This window comes from Mesoplodon densirostris, chromosome 2 (genome assembly GCF_025265405.1).
Source record: "Mesoplodon densirostris isolate mMesDen1 chromosome 2, mMesDen1 primary haplotype, whole genome shotgun sequence".
Lineage (NCBI taxonomy): Eukaryota > Metazoa > Chordata > Mammalia > Artiodactyla > Ziphiidae > Mesoplodon > Mesoplodon densirostris.
This window is the reverse complement of record NC_082662.1, coordinates 152,425,489-152,450,836: the sequence shown is the minus strand read 5'-3', so window position 1 is coordinate 152,450,836 and position 25,348 is coordinate 152,425,489. Positions and strand designations below refer to the sequence as shown.

The 25,348-nt window shown below is 45.5% G+C and overlaps 1 protein-coding gene across 1 annotated transcript in view; it reads left to right on the top strand.

The window, feature by feature from the left end:
• LAMC2 (laminin subunit gamma 2) overlaps positions 1-20,939 on the top strand; it is a 60,708-nt gene extending 39,769 nt beyond the window's left edge. Inside the window, exons 10-24 of the mRNA XM_060088517.1 lie at positions 2,670-2,888; positions 3,514-3,696; positions 4,533-4,778; positions 6,835-6,980; positions 7,990-8,146; positions 8,453-8,658; positions 9,731-9,810; positions 10,893-11,042; positions 11,568-11,712; positions 12,572-12,721; positions 13,244-13,358; positions 14,781-14,980; positions 16,882-17,040; positions 17,134-17,233; positions 20,679-20,939. Coding sequence (XP_059944500.1) covers positions 2,670-2,888; positions 3,514-3,696; positions 4,533-4,778; positions 6,835-6,980; positions 7,990-8,146; positions 8,453-8,658; positions 9,731-9,810; positions 10,893-11,042; positions 11,568-11,712; positions 12,572-12,721; positions 13,244-13,358; positions 14,781-14,980; positions 16,882-17,040; positions 17,134-17,233; positions 20,679-20,932 — 2,510 coding nt within the window. The 3' untranslated portion in view covers positions 20,933-20,939. The remainder of the gene's footprint in view (positions 1-2,669; positions 2,889-3,513; positions 3,697-4,532; positions 4,779-6,834; positions 6,981-7,989; positions 8,147-8,452; positions 8,659-9,730; positions 9,811-10,892; positions 11,043-11,567; positions 11,713-12,571; positions 12,722-13,243; positions 13,359-14,780; positions 14,981-16,881; positions 17,041-17,133; positions 17,234-20,678) is intronic.
• Positions 20,940-25,348: the final 4,409 nt, after the last annotated feature.

The window sequence follows — 25,348 nt, the reverse complement described above, 5'->3', positions numbered from 1 at the left end:
AAAAGAGGTCAGCACCAATGAAGAATGAATGATACTTCCTCGCTAAAGAGCCTCTGAATTTAGATTAAAGCTGATTATTTGAAGAAGATAACCTACAGCAAAAGGCACTTTCCCTTAGCTCAGAAATCGCTTCTACAACATTGTTCTCTTTATTTCTTGAGTAACTTTCCTTTGGGATTATACTCGGTGCTACCACGTTCGGATATCATCATGTATTCTGTTAATTCCTATTATTGAACTTCTATATACTATGTACTATATTGGGTACTCCTAATCTTGATTGGGATTATTTTTATTTTATTTTATTTTATTTTTATTATTATTATTTTTTTGCGGCACGCGGGCCTTTCACTGTTGTGGCCTCTCCCGTTGTGGAGCACAGGCTCCGCACGTGCAGGCTCAGCGGCCATGGCTCATGGGCCTAGCCGCTCCGTGGCATGTGGGGTCTTCCCGGACTGGGGCACAAACACGTGTCCCGTGCATCAGCAGGCAGACTCTCAACCACTACGCCACCAGGGAAGCCCTTGACTGGGATTATTTAAATGAGACCTCCTTAAGCTTTTTAGCACACATGTAAAAAGGAAGCATGGTTGGCATGCACCATTTCCATGTCACTGATATAGCGAAAAAAGCAGGAAGTAGAAAAGGTGCTTACTAACAATTTATTGAATCTTTACTATGTGCCAAGCACACTACAATACATGCATTGTCTCATTTAATTTCACAAGAAACATAGGAGGTAGATACCACTGTCATTTCTCTTCTACTGTTGAGGAAACACAGTTATCGAGGTGTTTTGTGACTTGCCCAATTCACACAGATAGTGAGGATTGAGCCAGAATTTAAACCCTGATTTTTCTGACACCAGAGCCTGTACAGTCAGTCATGATGAACTACTATATCTTTATGCATGGCATAGTGAGTGAATACCAACTGTCTTTGATAGGGCTATCAATGAAAAAAATTCATCAATAGTCAATCTAAGAGGGCTTCTCTGGTGGCACAGAGGTTAAGAATCTGCCTGCCAATGCAGGGGACACAGGTTTGAGCCCTGGTCCGGGAAGATCCCACATGCTGTGAAGCAACTAAGCCCGTGCGCCACAACTACTGAGCCTGCGCTCTAGAGCCTGTGAGCCACAACTACAGAAGCCCACGCACCTAGAGCCCATGCTCCACAACAAGAGAAGCCACCACAATGAGAAGCCCACACACCGCAATGAAGAGTAGCCCCTGCTCGCAGCAACTAGAGAAAGCCCACGTGCAGCAACGAAGACCCAATGCAGCCAAAAATAAAATAAATAAAATTTAAAAAATTGTCAATCTAAGAAAGAAATGGAAAATCTTATTCGAGCCAATATGAGAATTATAACCCAGAAGACAGTCTCTCAGAGAATTCTGAAGACTGTTCCAAAGAGGTAAAGGGGGAAGCCAGTATATATGTGATTTGGGAAGAGGGTACGTGCAATCAAGCACACATTTTGGTAGAAGGTTACTGCTATTTGCAAGGAACAGATACCTTAGTTAATGGTTTAAGTGCTTTTCTAAGTATGGGACGATGCAAGAAACTGGGTTCATAAAATTTTCTCCTGAAAATATCTGACTATCTGAGGGCCAGTTCTGTCAGGTTTCCTAGAGCACAAAGTGCCACATCCTGATCTTCACCCTGAATTCCTTTCAGGATGTACTGGTCAGTGACTGCAGTGGCTAAAGACTTGATTCTTGTAGAGCTGGATAGTGGGCAACATTCTTTATTTTATAATCCCTTCCCTTTCAGTCTTAAGTTCAACCAAGGTTTGGGAAGCATTTCGTGACCAATTGCTAGGAATGCACATTCCCAGGTCAGGCGAGGATTTCATTGACAGACCACGGAACGTGCTATTACTGGACTAGGTTCAGTTAACAGTAGCCAAAAGCCTCTGGACCGCCTGTCTTTCTAGTCTGTTCTGGTCCAGAAAATAGTTCCCTCTTGTTGCTTCTTCCCATATCCAGAGTTATTATGCATGATTACAATCTTACAGAACTATATATTTGATCAAATTGTTTCAAGTTGCCTAATCATCATTAATTTTATCTGAGGCTCAATCACACATTTGGTAATGCAAGAAACAATAATCTTGTAAAATAGGCAGCATATAATATAGCTAGTAACATTAATAGGTCATAAGCAAGTATTTAAGCTAAGAACTTCCATTAGGTGCGGCCCAGTATCTCCCCAGGTCGTCTGACCAGTCTGTTCTGCGCTAATTGTTATCTTTAAGGAAAATGATATATTGGCATTGTACATAAAGTTCACCAAAGATGTCTGTACATACAAGGCGAGTAGTGGGTCATCATGACCCCTTAAAAGATTGACAAAGGAATGTTATTTTCTAAGGAGTTACATGGCTAGTGCCAGAAGGAGAAAAACTGATCTTTATGGTTGAGCAGGTATTTCTGCCACAGGGGAGGTCTGGTTAACACATAATGCAGATGTACAATGCAACTAGAGGGGAAGGAGGAGGCCAAAGGGCAGAGAAAAAGTTTCATGTTTAAATTTTTCTTGTCTTGCCTTAAAAATGTGAATTTTCATTGCATCAAGGAGTTAAGAAAAATAAAATCCAATGAGAGGCCTGACTTTAGATCCTTGGACCTTACCACTTGCTGCTTCTAAAGTGTTCCCTCTCTTGCAGGTACTGGGTACCTTGACAATGTGACCCTGATTTCAGCTCGCCCCATCTCTGGAGCCCCAGCACTATGGGTTGAACAATGTGTATGTCCTGTTGGGTACAAGGGACAGTTCTGCCAGGAATGTGCTTCTGGCTACAAAAGAGATTCAGCCAGACTGGGACCTTTTGGCACCTGTATTCCATGTAACTGCCAAGGAGGAGGGGCTTGTGATCCAGACACAGGTGAGTGAAATGACACCTGGACCAGATGGTTGGGGGCACAGCCAGGTGACTGAGGTCTCCCGCGGAAGAGAGAGCTGTGTAGGAAAGACCATGCCTGAACTCATTTCAGAGATGGGAAAGGATTAAGGGAAGCAGGGCTGGAGTCAGGGAAGATGGACATGGCGCTTTATTACACTCAATCCTTTTCATTATGGAAATGCCACAGGGTTGTGAGAAAGGTGCTAGGTTACAGGAAATGGCTGTCATGGTTCAGTGCTGGGTGGGGGAATTGGTGTCGAGTTGCAAGCATTGTACGGGGAGATCAAAGGCAATGTCAGGACTGGAATGAATGTGCCCACAAATGGTGTCAGGCCTTGGGGGACAGGGGAGCGGTGTTAAGTTATGGATGGTAAAGGAAGTGTATGTCTGCTTAGCCTGGGAGAGTGAGGGTGAGATTCAGGGTCGTGGCCATGTTTAGAGTTGGTACTAGGGCAGAGTGCCAGCACTCAGGCACTCTGGGGAAAGCTTCAGGAAGGCAGGCTGTGAGTTACTAAGCTCTGACTTGCACATGTCATGCGTATTAAAGCAAGTGTACAGTTTTACCCTGCTCATTTCTCTGCTCCTCCATTCTTCCTCTGCCTCCCAGGAGATTGTTATTCAGGGGATGAAAACCCTGACATCGAGTGTGCCGACTGCCCCATTGGTTTCTACAACGACCCGCGTGACCCCCGCAGCTGCAAGCCCTGCCCCTGTCACAATGGGTTCAGCTGCTCCGTGATGCCCGAGACAGAGGAGGTGGTGTGCAATAACTGTCCCCACGGCGTCACTGGTGAGGCCAGCTGCCTGCCCTGTCCTGATGCCGTGAATCTGCAAGGATAGCTTCTATTCCAAGGGATTCCCAGGGCTAGTCTAAATGGGCTCATTTTAAAGATAAGGATAGCTTGTCGCTGCCCGAGAGCTGAAGTGGATTGAGGAAGGGCAGAGTGTACAGTTACGGGGAGGAAACATCTAAAGCTGTTTTAGGAGGTCTGTAATTAGGAGATGAAGTTTTCAGATGAAATACAGGGTTTAACTAAGTTTTTAAAAATGAACCAAGGTGGGCTTCCCTGGTGGCACAGTGGTTGAGAGTCCGCCTGCCGATGCAGGGGACACGGGTTCGTGCCCCGGTCCAGGAGGATCCCACATGCTGTGGAGCAGCTGGGCCCGTGCGCCATGGCCGCTGAGCCTGTGCGTCTGGAGCCTGTGCTCCACAACGGGAGAGGCCACAACAGTGAGAGGCCCGCGTACCGCAAAAAAAAAAAAAAAAAAGAACCAAGGTGAAGAAGGAAAACTTAGTGGCCTTATAAATGTCGCATCTCTCTGCTGGTCAGTCTGAAAGAAGAGTTTATCTTCAGCAGCAGTCTCGGTGGTATGGGTCTCAATCCGACTTTTTCCCAGTCAGCTAGTTAACTGGCAGGAAGGCTCCTAGTGGCGCTTGTGTTCTAAAATCTGTGACCACCGTGGAGTGGAAGAGCCAGGCCCTGGCCATGGGCTCCCATTCCTGAAGCTACTGTTCTGGGGTCCATGGGGAAAGCTCCTCTAGAGGGCTATTTGTACTTTTGTCCTCTGCGTCTGGTTTCACTGCCAGTGGATGATCGCTCGGGCTTGGCTCTTTGTTCCTTCCAGGTGCCCGCTGCGAGCTCTGTGCTGATGGCTACTTTGGGGACCCCTTTGGGGAACACGGCCCAGTGAGGCCTTGTCAACCCTGTCAGTGCAACAACAATGTGGACCCCAGTGCCTCTGGGAACTGTGACCGCCTGACGGGCAGGTGTCTGAAGTGCCTCCACGGCACAGCCGGTACCCACTGTGACCAGTGCAAAGCAGGCTACTTTGGGGACCCCTTGGCTCCCAACCCAGTGGACAAGTGTCGAGGTAGGACTGCACCCCTAGACGGATTGGACAGCCTGTGTGTGCGTGTGTGCGTGCATGCACGCCTGTGTGTGTACACGTGTAAGAACATACGAATCAGCAAGGCCAACAGCAGGTAACATCGTGGTGCTGCTTTGGTTTCTCTGACCAACTGGCTCGTGAACAGCCTGGACCGTTCGCCTGTCAGAGGTCTTAAGAGCAGTGTCCCCTGCATCAGGGCTCTGGAGCCAGAGCTGGAGGGTGTTGAAAGGGTTAAAACTGGGCGGGACAAGTGCAAAAGGTCAGGTTTATGCTCCAGAGTGGAAGAGGAGATGAAATGGGGCTGCTTCCAGCACCCAGTCCGGAGGCTGGTTGGCAGGGTGGGGCTGCCAGACCCGTAAGCGGAAGGTGATGAAGGGCTCGAAACTAAGCCTGAACACACTGAAGTGGGAGGGGAGTGGGCTGTAAAGAAGTTGAAGAGACCCTCTCAGGAAGTCAGTGCGATTGATGTACAGAAAGGTAACAGTCCAAACGTCTCCTAAGGAGACTGGGCTTCAAAGCAGTAGCTCCCGTGGAGCATTCCTGGGGGCCGCTTCAGATCAAAGCATGAATGTGCAGATCAGGCCTCTTGCTCAGCCCTTCTTTCAAGCCTTCGAACATGTTCTATTCTAGAGGCAAATTCCATTCTAGGGAGCTGGCCTGCCCCACAGACTCACCCCTAGGTCACAAAGGTCCCAGACCAGCCCTGGTGCCCAGAACTCAGGAGCTTCCTCATTTTAAGGTTCAGAGTGCCTTTGGGGACCGAGATTGGAGGACTCCTGGTCTGACAGGAGGTCTGCAGGGAGCCCAGAGCCACCCCCCACAACTCACACCAGTGTCCTCAGCCCCAGAAATGCTGAGGACCTCTGTGCAACTTGGAGCTTCTACCCAGGGGCACGAATTCCACCTGCCCTGAACCCAGCCTGTGGGTTAGCTGTGATGTCCTATGATAGGAAGCATCCACATGACATCAGCGGTACTGAGTTCAAGTCCAGTTTTTTTTAACACACCTATTGTATTACGCTGATCATGCCAATTAATCTCTCTGAGCCTCAGTTTCCTCATATGGATGATTAATATTTTACTCAAAGTGGTTGCAAAGATAAAATAGCATATGAGAAAGCATACTATAAACTATATAATTCCATCTATAAGGTGCTATGAATAGAGATTTCACTGCCTTTAGACCATACATTTTTTCACTCAACTATCTTTTATCAAGCACTTACCGTGTACCCAGTGTGGAGCTAGATACCGAGGTTATAATAATGAATAAATCAGCTCCAGCTCCCAAAGAGCTCATATGCTAATAAGGAAGACACACAAGTATGTAAGCAAATAATGACAGTACGCTTAGACATATGATCATACTACCAAGTGTTTTGTGAGCACTGAAGGTGGAGTAACCCAAAGAATCACTCCAGTAGAGTAGTGTCTCACCCACTGTTACATCCTCAGCTCCTAGAACAGAGCGTGACACATAGTGGTACTGAATCAATTTGATTGAATAAAGGTACTGCTTTACTGCAGAAGGAAAATATCACTGGCTCTTGCCAGGTTCTCATTCCAGCTTGCCATTTTCTTGCTGTGTGTCCTAGGTCAAATTACTCAGCTTCTCTGAGCTCATATTCCTCATCTGTAATATACAGAGAGATGTCTACTTCTGGCACATATAGGCCCAGAAGAAATGTTATTTTCCCTGTGAGCAAAGCCAGAGTGTCTGCAGAATATCCAACAGGCTTATGATTTAATGGGAGGAAGTAAATAAGTGTCACTAGAAAGGATGAACAGTTGTAGTGTCTCTTCATCCAGTCACACACCCCAAACAAACTTGCCAGATGATTCCGAAGACCTCTCTGTATTGCGGGAATGTGCTTGGAGGCGTAGCCAAGAAATGAATCTAACACAATATGAATCAACAAGGGCAAAGAAGGATTCTTTGCCCTTGGTGACTCAATCTTCCTTTTATCTTTGCTATACCTCCAGTTTCTGGAATTAGCTTGACATGAAAGCTTCCTGTTTGTCCATCTTTTTTCTCTAGCTTGCAACTGCAACCCAGTGGGCTCGGAGCCCGTGGAGTGTAGAAGTGATGGCAGCTGTGTTTGCAAGCCAGGATTTGGCGGCCTCAACTGTGAGCATGCAGCATTAACCATCTGTCCAGCTTGCTATAATCAAGTGAAGATTCAGGTGTGAATGCTAGCCAGACCTCACCGCAGGAGTAAAATCCTGAAGTGTCTCCTGGGTGGTTCTGTCACAAATCCAGGACTCTCCTAGGTTCCTGGGGATGGGGGCGGGGATTACTATTTCTTTCTTTAAAAATTGCTATGTTAAAACAACTTCCATATACTAGTAAAAATACTTCAGGCTTATGTTCTTATATTTACCATTTTCAAAACCCCTTTTGCAGATACTGCCGCATTCGGTACTCATGGTAACTTAGTCAAATTGGAAGGAAAAGCGTTCTGATCTCAGCTTTCACGGAGCAAACAAAGTTTTGAAAAATGTGTAATTTTTCAAAGTCACATGGCCAGGTGGAACCGAGAATACCATCCATGTCCCCTGATTCTGAATTCAGTGCTCTTTCCATTATAATATGCCACTTTCTAGCTGGATTTTTTCCCAAGAGATGTCCTTATAAAACAAATGAAGAAGACATAAACATATAAAAGATATGAGGAGTCCAGAGGTGACAAGGCTGTCAAAACAGGAATAGTCTCCAGAAATTTCTCATTCAAATTCCAGAGAAGAATGAAATTGATGTTGTTGTTGTTAATTATTAATTAATATTTTACTGGGGTGAAGGGTGGGGGAGGAAAGGGCCCAAACAGAACCCAAATGTAGAGCAAACTCAACCTATTTTTCCAAATTTATCTATTTAACCAGCCCTCTGTAGCACTTTATTCCAGGCACTGTTCTAAGTACTATACAAATACTAACTCATTTAGTCCAAGTAATAAGTCTGTGAGATATTATTATTATTATCCCCATCCTATGGATAAAGAAAATGACTTACCCAAGGTCACACTGCTAGTGAGTAGTGGGGCCAGGATTCAGACTCAAAGTCTAGGCTCTAGAATCTGAACTTTAACATGACATGCCAAGCATTTCTGGGCTTTTAGCTACTAGCCCCTGGGTACCTGCTATTTGACCATGAACTCTGTCACCTGTTCTAATCCTCTTCCTTGTGTGGTTTCAGATGGATCAGTTTATGCAGCAGCTCCAGAGCCTGGAGACCCTGATTTCAAAGGCTCAGGGTGGCGGTGGAGCAGTACCCAACACAGAGCTGGAGGGCAGGATGCAGCGGGTTGAGCAGACCCTTCAGGACATTCTGAGAGAAGCCCAGGTTTCAGAAGGTGATGAAGGCCAATTTCCTTCACAAAGGAGAGAATTCAGAGTCCTAGAAAGCAACACACTAGGTCACAGAATCTTCGGTGGTAACAGTTCAACAGATGTCTCTGCCTAGCCCTTGCGGAGGTGGAAGGACTGGGATGTTCTCCTGGGATCTGAATGATGGAGATAAAAGAGCAGTTGCATGCATTCATATGTTGAGTTTTCACCATTTTGCCATAAGCCACTCAAAGTCACTTTTTCAACCCTCCGTTATGTTTGACAACTTGGCCCCCAAAATGCTTATCCTCCCTTTCCTTGTTGGTGTTCAGGTGCTATTAGATCCCTCAGTCTCCAGTTGGCCAAGGCCAGGAGCCAAGAGAATAGCTACCGGAACCGCCTGGATGACCTCAAGATGACTGTGGAAAGAGTTCGGGCCCTGGGCAGCCAGCATCAGAACCGGGTTCAGGATACTCACAGGCTCATCACTCAGATGCGCCTGAGCCTGGAGGAAAGTGAAGCTGCCCTGCGAAACACCGTAGGTGGTGCTGGGTTAGGGGGCTGAGAGTCATTGCTGAGATGGAAGACAGCCCATGTCACAGGCTCACCTTTTCTCTCAGGTTTTCTGGTCTCTGGCAGAAGTTAGACTTCTCTTCCTTGCAGCAGTTGCATCTTTCTTTATGTTCTTTGGCTTCCTGCAGTTTCCCATTTTACTGTGCTATGTTCCTCTCCTAGTTCATTTCTTGCTACCCATAGCCTCATCTTGGCCGTCTCTTCTCCCTTCTTTCTGCAAATCTTCTAGGTTGTTAGTTCCCAGAGGGCAGGGTTCAGTTTTGTTCATGTTTACATTCTCAGCCCGTAGCACAATGTGTGGCTGTGATAAATGTTTGCTGTAAGAAAGAGAGAGAGAGAGAGAGAGAGAGAGAGAGAGGAAGAAAGAAATAAAGAACAGATGAAAAAGGAAGAAAGGGAAGGAAGAAGAAAGGAAGGAAGGAGGCCAATAACGGCATGATTCTTAAAATAGGGAAAAAAAATGTTGCCAGTATGATTTTCTTAATGACGTAGTTTGTAGTGTGGTCAGAGGCAGAGGTTTGAATGGGCACTCTTCTCGTTCTAAATAAAGAAGGCAGTGGTGATAATAATGTAAGTGGGTGGATAGGAGGTGGATAAAGAAAACTGGAAGATAATCAGATATTATGCTGAGAAAATGAAGGATTTAAAAATAGTGTGTATTGATTTTCCTTTTGTAAAAAATTCAGAAAATACATAAAAACCCCCTATGGTCTCATTGCTAAGAAATAACTATCATTAAAACTTGGTCTATGTTCTACTGGACTTTGAATACATATGCAAATATAAACATGTATATATTTTAAAATGTATCTCTATCTCTATACAGGCTTCCTTTAAACTTGGATTTCTATTTTATTCTTGTCTATACATTTTTTAATGTAATGACCGTCGTGACCAGGGACTCGACGTGTCACGTTGCAGAATGCTGTGTGACTAATGACAAGTGGCTCTGACAGACAGGTGCAGAACCTGCTTAGGCTCCATGGCTCATATGTAAGCACACGGCAAAGCCTTAACCAATTGTCCTTTTTCCACAGGACGTTCCTCCCTCAGAGCACTATATGGGGCCCAACAGCTTTAAAAGTCTAGCTCAGGAGGCCACGAGACTGGCAGACAGGTGAGCAGTACTGGAGGGCACCTCTGCCTCAGACCACCTCTGCAAGGCCAGACTTGAACAGCGCTGTGGGGTATTCAGGACCAAAGCATATTCATTATCTCCAGGCTCCTTTGCAGCCATCCCCCTGCCCTGAAGCCATTTTTTTAACCCCTTGGCTTTTAGTCTATATAGGTGGCCACTGGGCAAGGCCACTTGGCAGGAGTTGGGGGCGGGGGTGTTTCTTTTGCAGATTTCTTTATGACTCAACAGCATGGCTTTGGTGTATGTCAGGTGTAATTCCTTGGGCCCCATCAAATGAATCAGCCCTTGGAAAAGAATGCTTTGCACCTTTGAGGGACTCCCAGGCTCCCACACCAAGCCTGGGAACAAGTAGCTGCGAGCTGTTTGCTGGCTTGTGGGGGCCAAGTCTGCAGAGGGGGAATGTCCTCCTGAAAACCGGCTCTGCAGGCCCCCAGTGATAACGGGCAGCTCCTTAGTTCTTGCCTGACTATAAATCCTACCATGATGAAGAGGTTTGCTCGTGGCTGAGGGCTCAGCAAGGTGGCAGGCTCTGCTAATCCCAAATGAAATTGTTAGCAGAAGGGGGCTGCCTTGTGTTCTTGCAGCCTCCTGAGCTCGTTTCCATCACTTTCTGGAACCAGGAGGACAAAAGCAACTGGGGGACTTTTATTGACAGGCTTTGTCCCCCTTAGTGGTGGGCTCAGTTTAGAGATGCAGCAAAACTAAATAGGGAGTTGGCTCCTGAATGTAATAAAACCTAGGGGTTTCTCCTGCAGAAAACAGTTTATAAATGCAATATTTTATCACCCTGAGACTTCTCCCACCCATCTCCATAGCTTCCACTGATTATGCCATAAATGGAGAAGATGACCAAAAAAGTCTAGGACATGAGGCTACTTCTCAGAACACCCTCTGCTTCGAGATAGCTTCTCTATTAGAGGAGCTCCATCTCATCTGGGTCAATTCTGTTTGGTTTTTCTAGTCCAACCATTTCCCTTACTCCTCTCCTTTCATTTAAATAAAAGCCCCAAAGGAAGCTCTTTGCCGTGGAAACTCAAATTCTTGGTTTTTGATCCTTTCAGCCACGCTGAGTCAGCCAATAACATGGAGCAACTGGCCAGGGAAACCGAGGACTACTCCCAACAAGCCCTATCCTTGGCGCGCAAGGCTTTGAGTGAAGGAGGCGGAAGCAGCAGGCTGGACGGCTCCATGGTGCAAGGGCTTGTGGGAAAGTACGTTTCAACGGGTCCTCACACGGGCCAATATAATCCACTCTCTCCCAGGGTTCAATGGAAACCACGTCTGAGGGTTGCTGTGTTTCTTTAGAAGTACATCAATGCTAAAGGGACGAGAGGATGAGGGTGTTACTTTGGAGGAAAACAGATGCCTTTAAGGCTGGAAGAAAAGGTTGATTAACCTAAGTAAAGTTTGTGTTTTGATTGAGAGGTGGTATATTTGGAGATACGGTCACTGTCTGTGGTGTTTAAAGGATGTGAGTACACTCATCTGATGGCATGGCACAGATAAACATAATATATTCATATGATCAAGAATTGGGGAAAAAAAATTAGGGAACTTGGGTTGAATTTTTCTGACCCAACCTGTATAAACTTTAAGGTCTGTGTTTAAACTGTGGAAAGGGACACATCTCGTCTGGTTCTTCCAATAATCCCGACCACGTACTTTTAACAGGATGAATTTTTGCTTTTAATAAAAAAGAGTGAATTCTCAAAGTCCTCTTTCTTCACTCCCTGCAGATTGGAGAAAACCAAGTCTCTGGCCCAGCAGTTGTCAAGGGAGGCCACTGAAACTGACATTGAAGCAGATAGGTCTTATCAGCATAGTCTCCGCCTTCTCAATTCAGCATCTGAGCTTCAGGGGGTCAATGATCAGTCCTTTCAGGTAAGGGCACCTAACCTATGCACTGATGTACGGAGGAAGGGCCATAATGCTTTCTTCTCTGGGGATTCCGTTGAATTGTTCAATCATTCAGTTTTTTTCTTCATATTGACTTTTCTTGCTTTAGATTAGAAAGAGTATTTATCCTCCTCATTATCCTTGTTCTTAAACCCCAATCTTGGTCCCTGATAAGGCCATGGCTCACATCCTGAACCTATTCCTATTAGTGGTTAAAAGTTTTCTGTCTCTTTCCTAGTTCTGGGGACTGTTGCAACCTGTGGGAAATTATTATAGATAAAGTTTGATATTTACATTTGGGTCCAACCTATAGTGTATCTCCACATATGGCCACTCAGAAGGCTTTTGTTTTTCTCAAAAGTTTTGCATTGTTTCTGTTATCTTCCTTTAATTATTGCAAATTTATTAGATTAAGATTCAGCTTTCTACCTATGGCAAAAAGTACTCACAATGATTTCCACAAAAATTTTCCCATGTACTGGAGGGGTGGGATGGGGAGGGTGGGAGGGAGGGAGATGCATGAGGGAAGGAATGTGGGAACGGATGTATATGTATGACTGATTCACTTTGTTATAAAGCAGAAACTAATAAAAAAAATTAAAAAAAATTTTCCCATGTATATATAAACTAACACATAAAATAATAAAAAAAAAAATAAAGCAGGCCTAAAACCTGTTTGATGTTTGGGAGACCTGTTGCCTGACTTTCATGAGGAACGTTGCCTCATTTCTGTTAGACTTTGGGCCTGGATAGTTGTTTTCAAACAATGATGGCAGGTCCTTGGAAGTCTGGTGTGACAACTGGTGAGCAGAAAGTAAGGCTCTTTCATTTTGGGGGCTCACAGGTAGAAATGAAGAGGATCAGACAAAAAGCTGACTCTGTCTCAAGCCTGGTGACTAAGCGTGTGGATGAGTTCAAGCGTGTGCAAAGCAATCTGGGAAACTGGGAAGAAGAAACCCGGAAGCTCTTACAGAATGGGAAGAATGGGAGACAGGTATCCTTTGTTAGTCTGTTCATTCAACAAACATGTATTGAAGGGCTACCATGTGAATTAATGCTGTAAGAAGAACCATCAAAAACTCTCGAAAGGTCATGATACTGCTGCTTATAGAGACCTTAATGTAATTAGCTCAGCTCCACCCACTGAGTCAGCCCTCAAATCTAGGAATAGGACTCAGGCCTACTGGGTCTAATTTTGGTCTGGCTCTGTCTACTAGCTTGGTTTCAGGAAGTATCTAGAGTTTAAAATTAGGATTTGCAAATTGTTCTTGTACCTGATAGTGGACCAGAGCTTGAGACTGTTCTTGATGTGGGCTCCTATTGGGTCATTGGGTTATGAAGTTTGTGCTGCCCTGGGTTGTGGAGCGGTTTGCTACAGCACCCCTAGACTCTTTGGCGAATCACAGCTCTCTGCTGTCATGAAGAGAAGTGTGTCAGAGTGAATATGCTGGCAGGAGGGCACTCCCTGGGTGTGTGTTACATTTTCTCTAATCTTGTTCTGCCTGCCTATTTACAGAAATCAGATCAACTGCTTTCCCGTGCCAACCTTGCTAAAAGCAGAGCCCAAGAAGCACTAAGTATGGGCAATGCCACTTTTTATGAAGTTGAGAACATCTTAAAGAACCTCAGAGGTGAGTATTTCATGGTTCAGATCACTTGAGCTTTTTTTTTTTTTTTTTTTTTTTTGCACTACACGGGCCCGTCACTGTTGCGGCCTCTCCCATTGCGGAGCACAGGCTCTGGACTCACAGGCCCAGCCACTCCGCGGCATGTGGGATCCTCCCGGACCGGGGCACGAACCCGTGTCCCCTGCATCGGCAGGCGGACTCCCAACCACTGCGCCACCAGGGAAGCCCCACTTGAGCATTTTAAAGTTATAACCATGACTTTGGTTTATTTTGAATCTTTATAAATCTAAGTGACAGGTACATTGGGGTATTAATAGACACTTAATAAATATCTTTCTAAAGAAAAACATTTTTAAATATTTGATGTAGTAGAAAGAATTGAACTAAATGTCAAAAGGCTTGAGTTCTGATCTCTGCTCAGCCACATGACTGCACTGAGCTGGCTGTGTGACCATAGGCAGGTCCCATGCCTTTCTAGATTCTAATGTTCCCCTCTGGAGAAATTTGAACTAAATGACCTCTAAGGTTCCTCACAGATTCAATATCCCTCTACCATACAGATAATTCTCTTTTCTTTTCCTCCCTCCTCTCTCCCTTTCTTTTTCTTTCTTCCTTTCTTCTTTCTTTCTTCCTTTCCCTCTCTTTCTCTCTCCCTCCCTCCCTCCATCCCTCTTTCTTCCCTTCCTTCCTCCCTCCCTCCCTCCCTCCCCTTTCTTTCTTCTTTTTTTTCTTTCTTCTTTCTTTCTTAATTTCTTTCTCTCTTTCTTCCTTCCTTCCTTTCTTTCTTTCTTTCTTTCTTAATTTCTTTCTTCTTCCTTTCTTTCTTTCTTTCTTTCTTTCTTTTCTTTCTTTCTTTCTTCTTTCTCTTTCTTTTGCCTGGTTGGTTCCAGTATATTGACAGAACCAGTGAGGTTGCTTTGTGGTAATAATAAAGCAAGCTTTGTCATAGCATCTAGATTCCAGGTAATCTGGGTTTATGCCTTGTAGAGATTTGGTTAAAGTTTCAGTCTTCTTCACTAAGAACAAAAAATAAACATTCCTAAGTCTTAGGATTTTCTTCAGAGAAAGTACCTCTCTACCCATTCTGTCCAATTCCCAGCTATTGCCATTGGCAGCTTAGGGTTTAAGGCTCTGGCTTGAAACTTTGGGCTTCAAAGATTCCACCTGCTTCTGATTCACTTTGGGGTTCACTTTTGCAATGATGGGGACCCAGGGCAGGCTGACTGTTGATGGTTAGTTCAGTGCCTCCTTTAAGATGCTTTCTCCTGGACAAGAAAAAGTAATAGCCACAACTGTCCACACTCTCACCCCCTGGACAGTATTAACACTCTTTCTGTAATTTTTCTTAAAAACCTCAGCCACTTTCATCTTCCGTTGGAAGCTAATTTTCAACTTTATGGCAATGTTTTCTTATCTGCATTTCAGAGTTTGACCTGCAGGTTGAAGACAGAAAAGCAGAAGCTGAAGAGGCCATGAAGAGACTCTCCTACATCAGCCAGAAGGTTGCAGATGCCAGTGACAAGACCAAGCAAGCGGAAACGGCCCTGGGCGGTGCTGCTGCTGACGCCCAGAGGGCAAAAAACGCAGCCGGGGAAGCCCTGGAGATCACCGGCAACATAGAACAGGTAAAGGGACATCGAGGTGCAGGTTGGTGAGAGCAGCTCCAAACGCAAGGGTTATGTTCAGTGAGCCAGAGTGCTGGGCTCACGTTGACCCGTAGGGTCCTGTTATGGTCCACGGCGGCCCTAGATCCACTTGGCTGACCCTCCTGTTGATTGGTTCACAGGGCTGTCATTGGCTGAGAACTGCTGCCCTATGCCCACCATTTTCAGCTCCCTTTTTGGATAACACCATGAGAAGAACCATCCAAGACTGTTGTTTATATAGACTATTGTATTAGTTTCCTGGAGCTGCTCTCACAAAGTACCACGGACCGGGTGGCTTAAAACAACAGGAATTTCTTCTCTCACAGTTCTGGAGGCTAGAAGTCTGAGACCAAGGTGACAGCAGAGCTACACTCTCTCCAAGACTCTGGCTAGAAACCTCCCTTGCCTCTTCCTAGCTTCCCGTGGTGGCTGTCAATCCTTTGTGTTCCTTGGTTTGCAGCGACTTCACTCCAGTCCCTGCCTCTGTCATCACATGGAGCTCTTCTTCCTGGGTGTCTCCACCTCTTCTTACAAGGACACTCGTCGTGTTGGCTTAAGGGCCCACTCAACTCCAATATGACTTTATCTTAACTAATTACATATGCAACAGCCCTATTTCCGAATTAGGTCACGTTCTGAGGTACTGGGGTTTAGAATTTCAACATATCCTTTTGGGGGACACAATGCAACTTGTAGCAACTATACCAGTGTTTTGAGTCAAGATTATGAAATTCTGGAGTTCTGGATCCCTTGACCCTATGTTCTGTGTCTAAGCTCCACTTACTCATTTTTCTCTTTCCTTCCATTCTGTGCCAGCACTGTGCTTGGTGCTGGGGATACGGATGTGGGAAAGACCCAGTCCTTCTCTTCAGAGAGCATTCACTGTAATGGGAAAGGGCAGGCTAATTACACTTACAACCCATATGTTAAATGCTACAGTAGAAAGAGTGCTTCTGAGCTGGACGAGAGCTTCGTAGTTCTTATTTAAATATGACTTCTAGAAAGCTTAAGCAACTCTAGAAAGCCCAGAGGGAACTCTTGATATCTAGACTGTGTGGCCTCACCCTTGGACCACTTGGTAACTTACAAAAAATAATCTCAAATCTTAGGTCCCTTGAGGGTAGAGACCAATTTCCTGTGCTTCTCTTTACATGGCTTCTAGGGCAGAGGCGTCTGTGTAACTTGATGCCTAATAGGGGCTTATTGGTAAAGATATTGTTAAGATTCATTCGTCCTAATAAAAACAAAACTCAAAGCTATAGCCCATTCATTCTCTGCACCCCAAACTCAACTGTCTTGGGGAGTAAAGCCATTCAAAAGATGGCGGCAGGGCTTCCCTGGTGGCGCAGAGGCTGAGAGTCCGCCTGCCGATGCAGGGGACACAGGTTCGTGCCCCGGTCCGGGAGGATCCCACGTGCCACGGAGCGGCCGGGCCCGTGCGCCATGGCCGCTGAGCCTGCGCGTCCGGAGCCTGTGCTCCGCAATGGGAGAGGCCACAACAGTGAGAGGCCCGCGTAACGCAAAAAAAAAAAAAAAAAAAAAAAGGCGGCAGCAAAGAAACATGACAGAGAGTGGGATGAGTTTCTCACCCTCTGGGTTTTCCCGACTGGTTGCTGTTTCACTCACCACTTGGTGAGCTTAACCTGAGAGGGAAGCAGTGTCTCAGGGCTGATCATCCTAGTCCCTGGAGACATACCCCCAAATTAACTTGTTTGAGGAAGACCTTGGGGAAGGGTGTGTCCCCAAGTCTGACCCTCTCATTGTTCATCTCACTCCATCGGGCCTGGCTGCAGCTGTATTTTTTCTGCAGTTGTCTTTGGGATGTTTTTGTGCCTTACCCCTCTCTCTCCTTCCGTCCCTGGCTCCTTTTCTTCTCCCAGGAGATGGGGAGTCTGAACTTGGAGGCCAACGTGACAGCAGATGGAGCCTTGGCCATGGAGAAGGGACTGGCTACTCTCAAGAGTGAAATGAGGGAAGTGGAAGGAGAGCTGGCAAGGAAGGAGCAGGAGTTCGGCACGGATAAGGATGCAGTGCAGACGGTAAGTTCCCATGGCTTTCCAGCAGAGAGCACTTTAACCTTGCCGGCGTGGGAACACCCTTGCAAAATGGGCTTGTGTTTATGTGTTCCTCAGGTAATCACAGAAGCCCAAAGTGTTGATAACAGAGCCAGGAATGCTGGAGTCACGATCCAAGACACACTCAACACATTGGACGGCATCCTACACGTAATAGGTATGTGGAATATCCACAACCTTCCAGTCCAAGTTCCAGGGCTTCTCCCGATGAGTGGGAGTCTCAACTTTCCTTAAGGGTATCAGGAAATCTGCTTTGTTTCCAGGCCCAGATACTTCACGGCCTGGAAACTTCTTTACATTTTGGGACTCTATTTTACCATCTCTAAGATGGGTCACTGAGCACCTACCTATTGCCCTTGGAGGTGAAAGTCTGTAGGTCAAAGAACTGGGTGTATGTAGGGCAGGTATATTGAGGCTCAGAGAGGTTAATAATGTCCTGCAGAACACACAGTAAATTGTGGAGGCAGGATTCGAGCTTCACAGTGAAAAAGAATACTGGACAGTTTGACAGTCCTGCTAAGGATTCTGACCTTGATCCTGAGAACTTAGTAGACAGTGTCAAGCAGAGGGATGACATTGTTGCTGTATATTTTGGAAAGATCACTGGGGCAGCTGAGTGGAGGAGAGTATGAAGGTGGGTTAGACAAGAGGCAGGATGAGGTCGTTCAGGAGACAGTTGAAAGAACTGAAGGGAAGTCACAGAGTTCTGAGGAAGTAGGAGTGGTGAGGGGGAAGATCCTCCCAGTCTGTGAGGTCAAAAATCACCCGCCAAGTCTGCTGCTTGTCCCTCCCAGCCACAGTTACACCTTGCTGTAATGGGTTGTGGAAACTTGAGCTGCCAGGTAGATGACCCGAAAGAAATGTCAAGGTGGTAGGTCCACGAGATACTGCAAACTTTTAGGATAAACTAGATTTGATGGCGCCATGTGGCAGCAGCTCAGGTTTCCCCACAGAATCCCATCGAAAAGAAAACCCACATAAAGTAAAATCATGGGCTTGGGCTTCCCTGGTGGCGCAGTGGTTGGGAGTCCGCCTGCCGATGCAGGGGACACGGGTTCGTGCCCCGGTCCCGGAAGATCCCACATGCCGCGGAGCGGCTGGGCCCGTGAGCCATGGCCGCTGAGCCTGCGCGTCCGGAGCCTGTGCTCCACAACGGGAGAAGCCACAGCAGTGAGAGGCCCGCGTACCGCAAAAAAAAAAAAAAAAAAAATTATGGGCCTGGGTAGAACTGATGTCAAACACGTATTGGCCTGTCTCATTGAGCCTGGACTGCAGCATGTATGGACCTAGGGATTCAGTCAGAGATTCCAGCAACATTCAGGAGAACCTCTTTATTTTCTTCTTTTTTTTTTTTATTAGTCTCTGCTTTACAACAAAGTGAATCAGTCATACATATACATCTGTTCCCACATCCCCTCAGGAGAACCTCTTTATTTTCTTCTTTTTTTTTTTTTATTAGTCTCTGCTTTACAACAAAGTGAATCAGCCATACATATACATCTGTTCCCACATCCCCTCAGGAGAACCTCTTTAAAACCGGATTTTTCTGTGGAGTGTCATCATCACCCCGAGAGACCAATATTGTCTGTGTTGTTATCCTGACAGGTTTGTTTTGTGATCCAATGAGCCCCAAAGAGTAAAAGACCCACTAAGGGTAATAAATAAATAAATAAATAAACCCTCCCCAGTGGAGAGTTTAGTGATTTTGCTCAGTGTTCTGAAAAAGGCGATGAAACTAACAGGGCCTTTAAAGAGAAAGTGAGAGCGTGGGGAGAGAGGCTGGATGGGAACTGTCAAACATTTACTGTGTGACAGGCACTGTGCCAGGTTTTTCGTGGTGGAAGATCATTTTAGTCTTTTAAAGGTCCTATAAAGTAAGTTTTATTACTATTATTATTTTTTGTTTGTTCATTTGTTTGTTTGTTTTTGCGGTACGCGGGCCTCTCACTGCCGTGGCCCCTCCCGTTGCTGAGCACAGACTCCGGACACGCAGGCTCAGTGGCCATGGCCCACAGGCCCAGCCGCTCCGCGGCATGTGGGATCCTCCCGGACCGGGGCACGAACCCGCGTCCCCTGCATCGGGAGGCGGACTCCCAACCACTGCGCCACCAGGGAAGCCCCTATTATTATTATTTTTAAAATTTATTTATTTTACTTTATTTTTGGCTGCATTGGGTCTTTGTTGCTGCGCATGGGCTTTCTCTAGTTGTGGCGAGCGGGGGCTGATCTTCATTGTGGTGCTCAGGCTTCTCACTGCGGTGGCTTCTCTTGTTGTAGAGCACGGGCTCTAGGTGCGTGGGCTCAGTAGTTGTGGCGCACGGGCTCAGTAGTTGTGGCTCGTGGGCTGTAGAGCGCAGGCTCAGTAGTTGTGGCGCATGGGCTTAGTTGCTCCACGGCATGTGGGATCTTCCTGAACCAGGGATCGAACCTGTGCCCCCTGCATTGACAGGAGGATTCTTAACCACTGCATCACTAGGGAAGCCCCAAGTTTTATTAGTTTTATTATTTTATTTCACAAAGGAGTAAACAGAAGCTCAGGGAGTTTAATACTGTCCCACCGATCACATAGTAAGTTGTGGAGGTAGGATTCTAACCGAGGTCTCTGTCTCCAGTGTTCCTGCTGTTTTTGAGAAGCTCATGCTGCCTCCCCATGGACATTTTGTCCCCAAGCTTGCTTCACTTTCCCTGCGTGTTGTAGAACCCTGAATTTTGGAATTCTCCCCTGTCCGCAGGTGAAGGACTGATCCACTGGATCAACATTTTTGTTGTAGTGCTGTTTCTACTCTGTTTCCTCTCCTGAGTCCTGGAGCAATAACAGTTTAATCTCTCTAGTTGTGATAAACTTCTGCAGTCAAATGCTATCACTGCACCTGACCTTGAGTTTGAATTGACTAAGGACCACTCAGACCTTTTCAAACTAATTGGGTCTGGCCAGGTGCCCTTCATGCTGACATTAGTGTTAGATTGTTTATGGGTGAAACATACCTGAACAAATGTGACCACATTTCATATTGGAAATAAACTAATATCAAGCCAGATTCCCACTGTTTCAGGCCAGAATGAAGTCTTACATCATTTCATAACAGCTGGAATTCATCCCTCAAATAGCAAAGCACACCTTGGCCTTTCTAAACCCCAAGGCCCAGCCAGTTTCTAAAGGTCTTCTAATAGAAAACAGCAAGAGATTTCCTAAGGGTGGTTCAGAAAGCAGAATTTGGAGTTGATTCTGATGTTAGGAATGAGCTGTGTTGGGCAGACACCTTGAGCAGTATTCAGTCCCTGTGACCTTCAGCCTTCATCTTTTCAGAGCAGGAGCTGTTGCCTCTAGCATGAAAACAGAAATCCAAGCTTCATCTTGCTGAACTAAAGAGTCCAGAGGCTTAAACTGGGCTGTTCAAAACCCAATAATGAGGCTCGTGCTCCCAGAATTTCTTCTAGATTATTTCTAATTTAAAATAAGCCTTTCAAATGCACAGCATACTATTTGCTCTGGGCAGGTGAAAACGGAAATTAGTTAAAGTTACAGAAGGGCCTTCATATGTTCAAGGAGATGTAACCACAGCTTTTTCCTCTGTTAACTCCTTTCTCGTTTCCTAAAATAGACCAGCCTGGAAGTATGGATGAAGAGAGGCTGATCTTACTGGAGCAGAAGCTTTTCCGAGCCAAGGCCCAGATCAACAGTCAGCTGCGGCCGTTGATGTCAAAGCTGGAAGAGAGGGCGAGCTGTCAGAGGGGCTACCTCCGTTCGCTGGAGATGAGCATAGATGGGATTCTGGCTGATGTGAAGAACCTGGAGAACATTAGGGACAACCTGCCCCCAGGCTGCTACAATACGCAGGCTCTCGAGCAACACTGAAGCTGCCTTCGTGATTTCTCAACTGAGGTTCTTGGGATAGAGACCTCAGGCGCAGGAGCCATCTCCTGTGGGTGGGGTGGGATGGGGACATTTGAACATGTTGAATGAGTGCGCTCAGGTCAACGGAACCTGGTCCCGTCCTTGAGACCCTGGCCAGATAAATGTCTTATTGTATCAGTGTGATGCTCTTTGCTTCCTGATTCAGGGTAATGAGGCAAATGGCACTGGGTGTGAGACTCATCGAGGGCCTGGACCCCAAAGGGTAGACTGGATGGAAGGACAAACTGCACAGGCAGGTGTTTGTCTCAGAGTAGTCATAAACCGAGTCCTGGAGTATGGACAAGTGCTGCTGGGTTGTAGACAGCTTATCCTTTGTGTAATGTGACCAAGGGGAAAATTTTTTGACTTTGCCCACACCTAAAATTCTTCCTAACGTCAGAACAGAGAGTGAATCCCAGTCATGCTGTGGTCAGTAAAATACTATTGCCTCATGGTGTCCGATGTGTTTTTGTGGATCAAAGTTCCTCCCACTTATCACCCAGTCCATACACACATACTCCACTTTCAAGCTGGAAGAAGTGAGCAGTGACGGAGTGAGGAGCTGTAAGGCTGGCGCCTTTGGAGCATTGGTACCCTGCCACCTTCGACTTCTTCTGGGCCTGGAAGTGCCCTCCTCTCCCCTGATGATGGCAGGCAACTTAGAGGCGACGTTTTTATTAAAGCATTTCCTGCCAGCCAAGCAAACATTGGGAAAGTATTTACTTTGGGGTTTCAAAGTGATGTAAAAATGTAGCTTGGGCACTGAAAGAGGTGCAATTATCCAAGATTTATTAGTCCTAATTCAATGCCATTTTTCAAACACTAAAAATTATATGCCTCTGTGTGTTCTCTCTTCTGATACCGGACGACGTTCCTACTTACACTTGAGCTGGGTAGAGTCCATCCTTCCATCCGTCCATCCTTCCAACATACACCTATTGTACCGATTGTGTGCCAGGGGCTGGGGTACAGCCGTGTCATAGTCTGTCCTCATAGAGTTGGTTGACTAGTGAGGAAGACAAACCTTGAAAAAAAGTTAAACCTACAAATCCTGTTCATCACAAGTGGTGTTTACTGCAATAACCCCGTGGTTTGCAACCTCTTTTTCTCAACAGAACATGTGTTGCAAGACATCCCATGGGGGCACTTGGGTTTCGGTAAATAGCTGAAATGGCTCTGGGTTGTGTACACTTCTTTGCATTTCAGCTGTCACTCTGCCCCCTTTCCTCCACTGATTGCAACACATTGTTGAGCCATAACACCAGTGGGAATTTCTGGAAAAACCAGAAGCACTTCCAGCCTCAGCTCAGAAGGCTTTGGTGCTGCTTCACCTCTGTACTTCCTTGGCTTTTCATGGACACGTTTTTAAATAAAGAACAATTCTTAGATGCCCGTGGCCGGTTTCTGATTTGTTCAACTCTAAGCTTAAGGTGTAGGTACCAAAGCAATCAAAACAAAGAATGCTTCAGAGACAGCAACGAGCCCTAGAATTAACATCGCTACTTCCTTTTTCTGAGCATCTTGTTTTGCCCTTTCCAACCATGCACACACTTTATGAGATTTAACTGGTGCTGTCTTCTAAGCAAAAAGGAGGATTTATTTCTGGAACAACCTGAGCAGGGTGGGGGTGATAATATTTTTGTCTTTGTTTGCATCAGCTCTAAAATAAAGGTAAAATCAATAGTTTGGGGTACGTTATCCTGTTTTTAATAAACTAAAATTTAATAAATGAAGATCCTGAATTGGCTATCTGCCCAAGTGGCTGAGGAAAGGGTTCTGCTTCTGCCTACACTGACCCCCCCCCCAAATTCTGACCGATCTGATCACTATGCTTTACCATCTCTGAAAGTGCATTTTTAATCCTGTCTTGGAATACACAATCACATAGGCTACAAATTCGCTTACGTTAACGACTACTATCTCACACAGACCTAAAAATATGCATAACGTCCTCACGACAGACTTCCTTCTTGCCCTCATGGCGTACTGGATGTGGAGAAAGGTGGCACAGTAGCCCTCCACATAGTCATTTCCAGAGGCCCTACCGCCATGTGACTTCTCAGGTTGCCCTCTGCACCACCTCCATTCCAGGGGGTGGAGGGGAAAAAAGACATGGAAGACGGAGACACATGGAAGGTCTTTGTGGGCCAGGCCTGGGAGGGGCTGCACATCACTTTCTCTCACATTCTGTGGTCCAGAACCCAGTAGTATTATGACCACATCTTACTGGCAAGGGGTCTAGGAAATAGTCCCTTGGCAGGAAGCCACTTCTCTGACAATTCTATACTGTGAAAGGGGAGCATGCATCATGAGTGACTGGCTATCTGTCGCTGCCAAGTGTAGGATTAGGTAGTAGCGACTCTAGAGAACTTGGTGGGGGATCCCATTAGTTAATAACCAAGATGCATGTAATCATAAAAGGATTCCTCAGTGGGATAGACTGTTAAGGAAGTCATAAAAATGTCTTCCCTGACAAACAGGAAATGACCCCCGACTAGGGATGGGGAGTGGAAAAGTGACTCATGTGACTCTCTTAGTATAATAATGACTCCCTCATTTCTGAGGATGTGGCAGACTGTCCCTAAGAAGAAAGAAGGGGCATGTGACTTAGAAATAGCCTATCCAGGACTTAGACTCTGTTACCAGTCCTGAGCTGACCATGCCAAGTTAAGGGTACTTTCCTTCCTATTTCTTATCAGTGTTTATGATTTGTAGTGGCAACTCTCTTGTGCTTCTCGTCTGAGAGTTGTCTGATTAACTGTGCCACTGGTAAGCTATCACACATATCATCATCTACTTTGGCTCATGGGGATTTCTGTTTGGAGAGGTGGATAGAAATGAAACTGCCCATAGACTGTAACACCTTAGCAGATGTATTTCTTTTCTTTTCTTTTCTTTTTTTAACATCTTTATTGGAGTATAATTGCTTTACAATGGTGTGTTATTTTCTGCTGTATATAACAAAGTGAATCAGCTATACATATACGTATATCCCCATATGCCCTCCCTCTTGCGTCTCCCTCCCACCCTCCTTATCCCACACCTCTATGTGGTCGCAAAGCACAGAGCTGATCTCCCTGTGCTATGCAGCTGCTTCCCACTAGCTATCGATTTTACATTTGGTAGTGTATATATGTCAGTGTTACTCTCTCACTTCTTCCCAACTTACCCATCCCCCTCCCCGTGTCCTCAAGTCCATTCTCTGTCTATGTCTTTATTCCTGTCCTGCCCCTAGGTTCATCAGAACCTTTTTTTTTTTTAGATTCCATACATATGTGTTAGCATACGGTATTTGTTCTTCCCTTTCTGACTTACTTCACTCTGTATGACAGTCTCTAGGTCCATCCACCTCGCTACAAATAACTCAATTTCGTTTCTTTTTATGGCTGAGTAATATTCCATTGTATATATGTGCCACATCTTCTTTATCCATTCATCTGTCGATGGACACTTAGGTTGCTTCCACGTCCTGGCTATTGTAAATAGTGCTGCAATGAACATTGTGGTACATGTCCCTTTTTGAATTATGGTTTTCTCAGGGTATAGGCCCAGTAGTGGGATTGCTGGGTCATATGGTAGTTCTATTTGTAGTTTTTTAAGGAACTTCCATACTGTTCTCCATAGTGGCTGTATCAATTTACATTCCCACCAACAGTGCAAGGGGGTTCCCTTTTCTCCACACACTCTCCAGCATTCATTTTGTTTGTTGATTTTTTGATGATGCCTATTCTGACTGGTGTGAGGTGATGCCTCATTGTAGTTTTGATTTGCATTTCTCTAATGATTAGTGATGTCGAGCATCTTTCCATGTGTTTGTGGGCAATCTGTATATCTTCTTTGGAGAAATGTCTATTTAGGTCTTCTGCTCATTTTTGGATTGGGTTGCTTGTTTTTTTGATATTGAGCAGAATGAGCTGCTTGTATAATTTGGAGATTAATCCTTTGTCAGTTGCTTCGTTTGCAAATATTTTCTCCCATTCTGAGGGTTGTCTTTTCGTCTTGTCTATGGTTTCCTTTGCTGTGCAAAAGGTTTTAACTTTCATTAGGTTGCATTTGTTAGTTTTTGTTTTACTTCCATTTCTCTAGGAGGTGGGTCAAAAAGGATCTTGCTGTGATTTATGTCAAAGAGTGCTCTTCCTACGTTTTCCTCTAAGAGTTTTATGGTGTCTGGCCTTACATTTAGGTCTTTAATCCATTTTGAGTTTGTTTTTGTGAATGGTATTAGGAAGTGTTCTAATTTCATTCTTTTACATGTAGCTCTCCAGTTTTCCCAGCACCATTTATTGAAGAGGCTGTCTTTTCTCCATTGTATACTCTTGCCATCTTTATCAAAGATAAGGTGACAATACGTGTATGGGTTTATCTCTGGACCTTCTA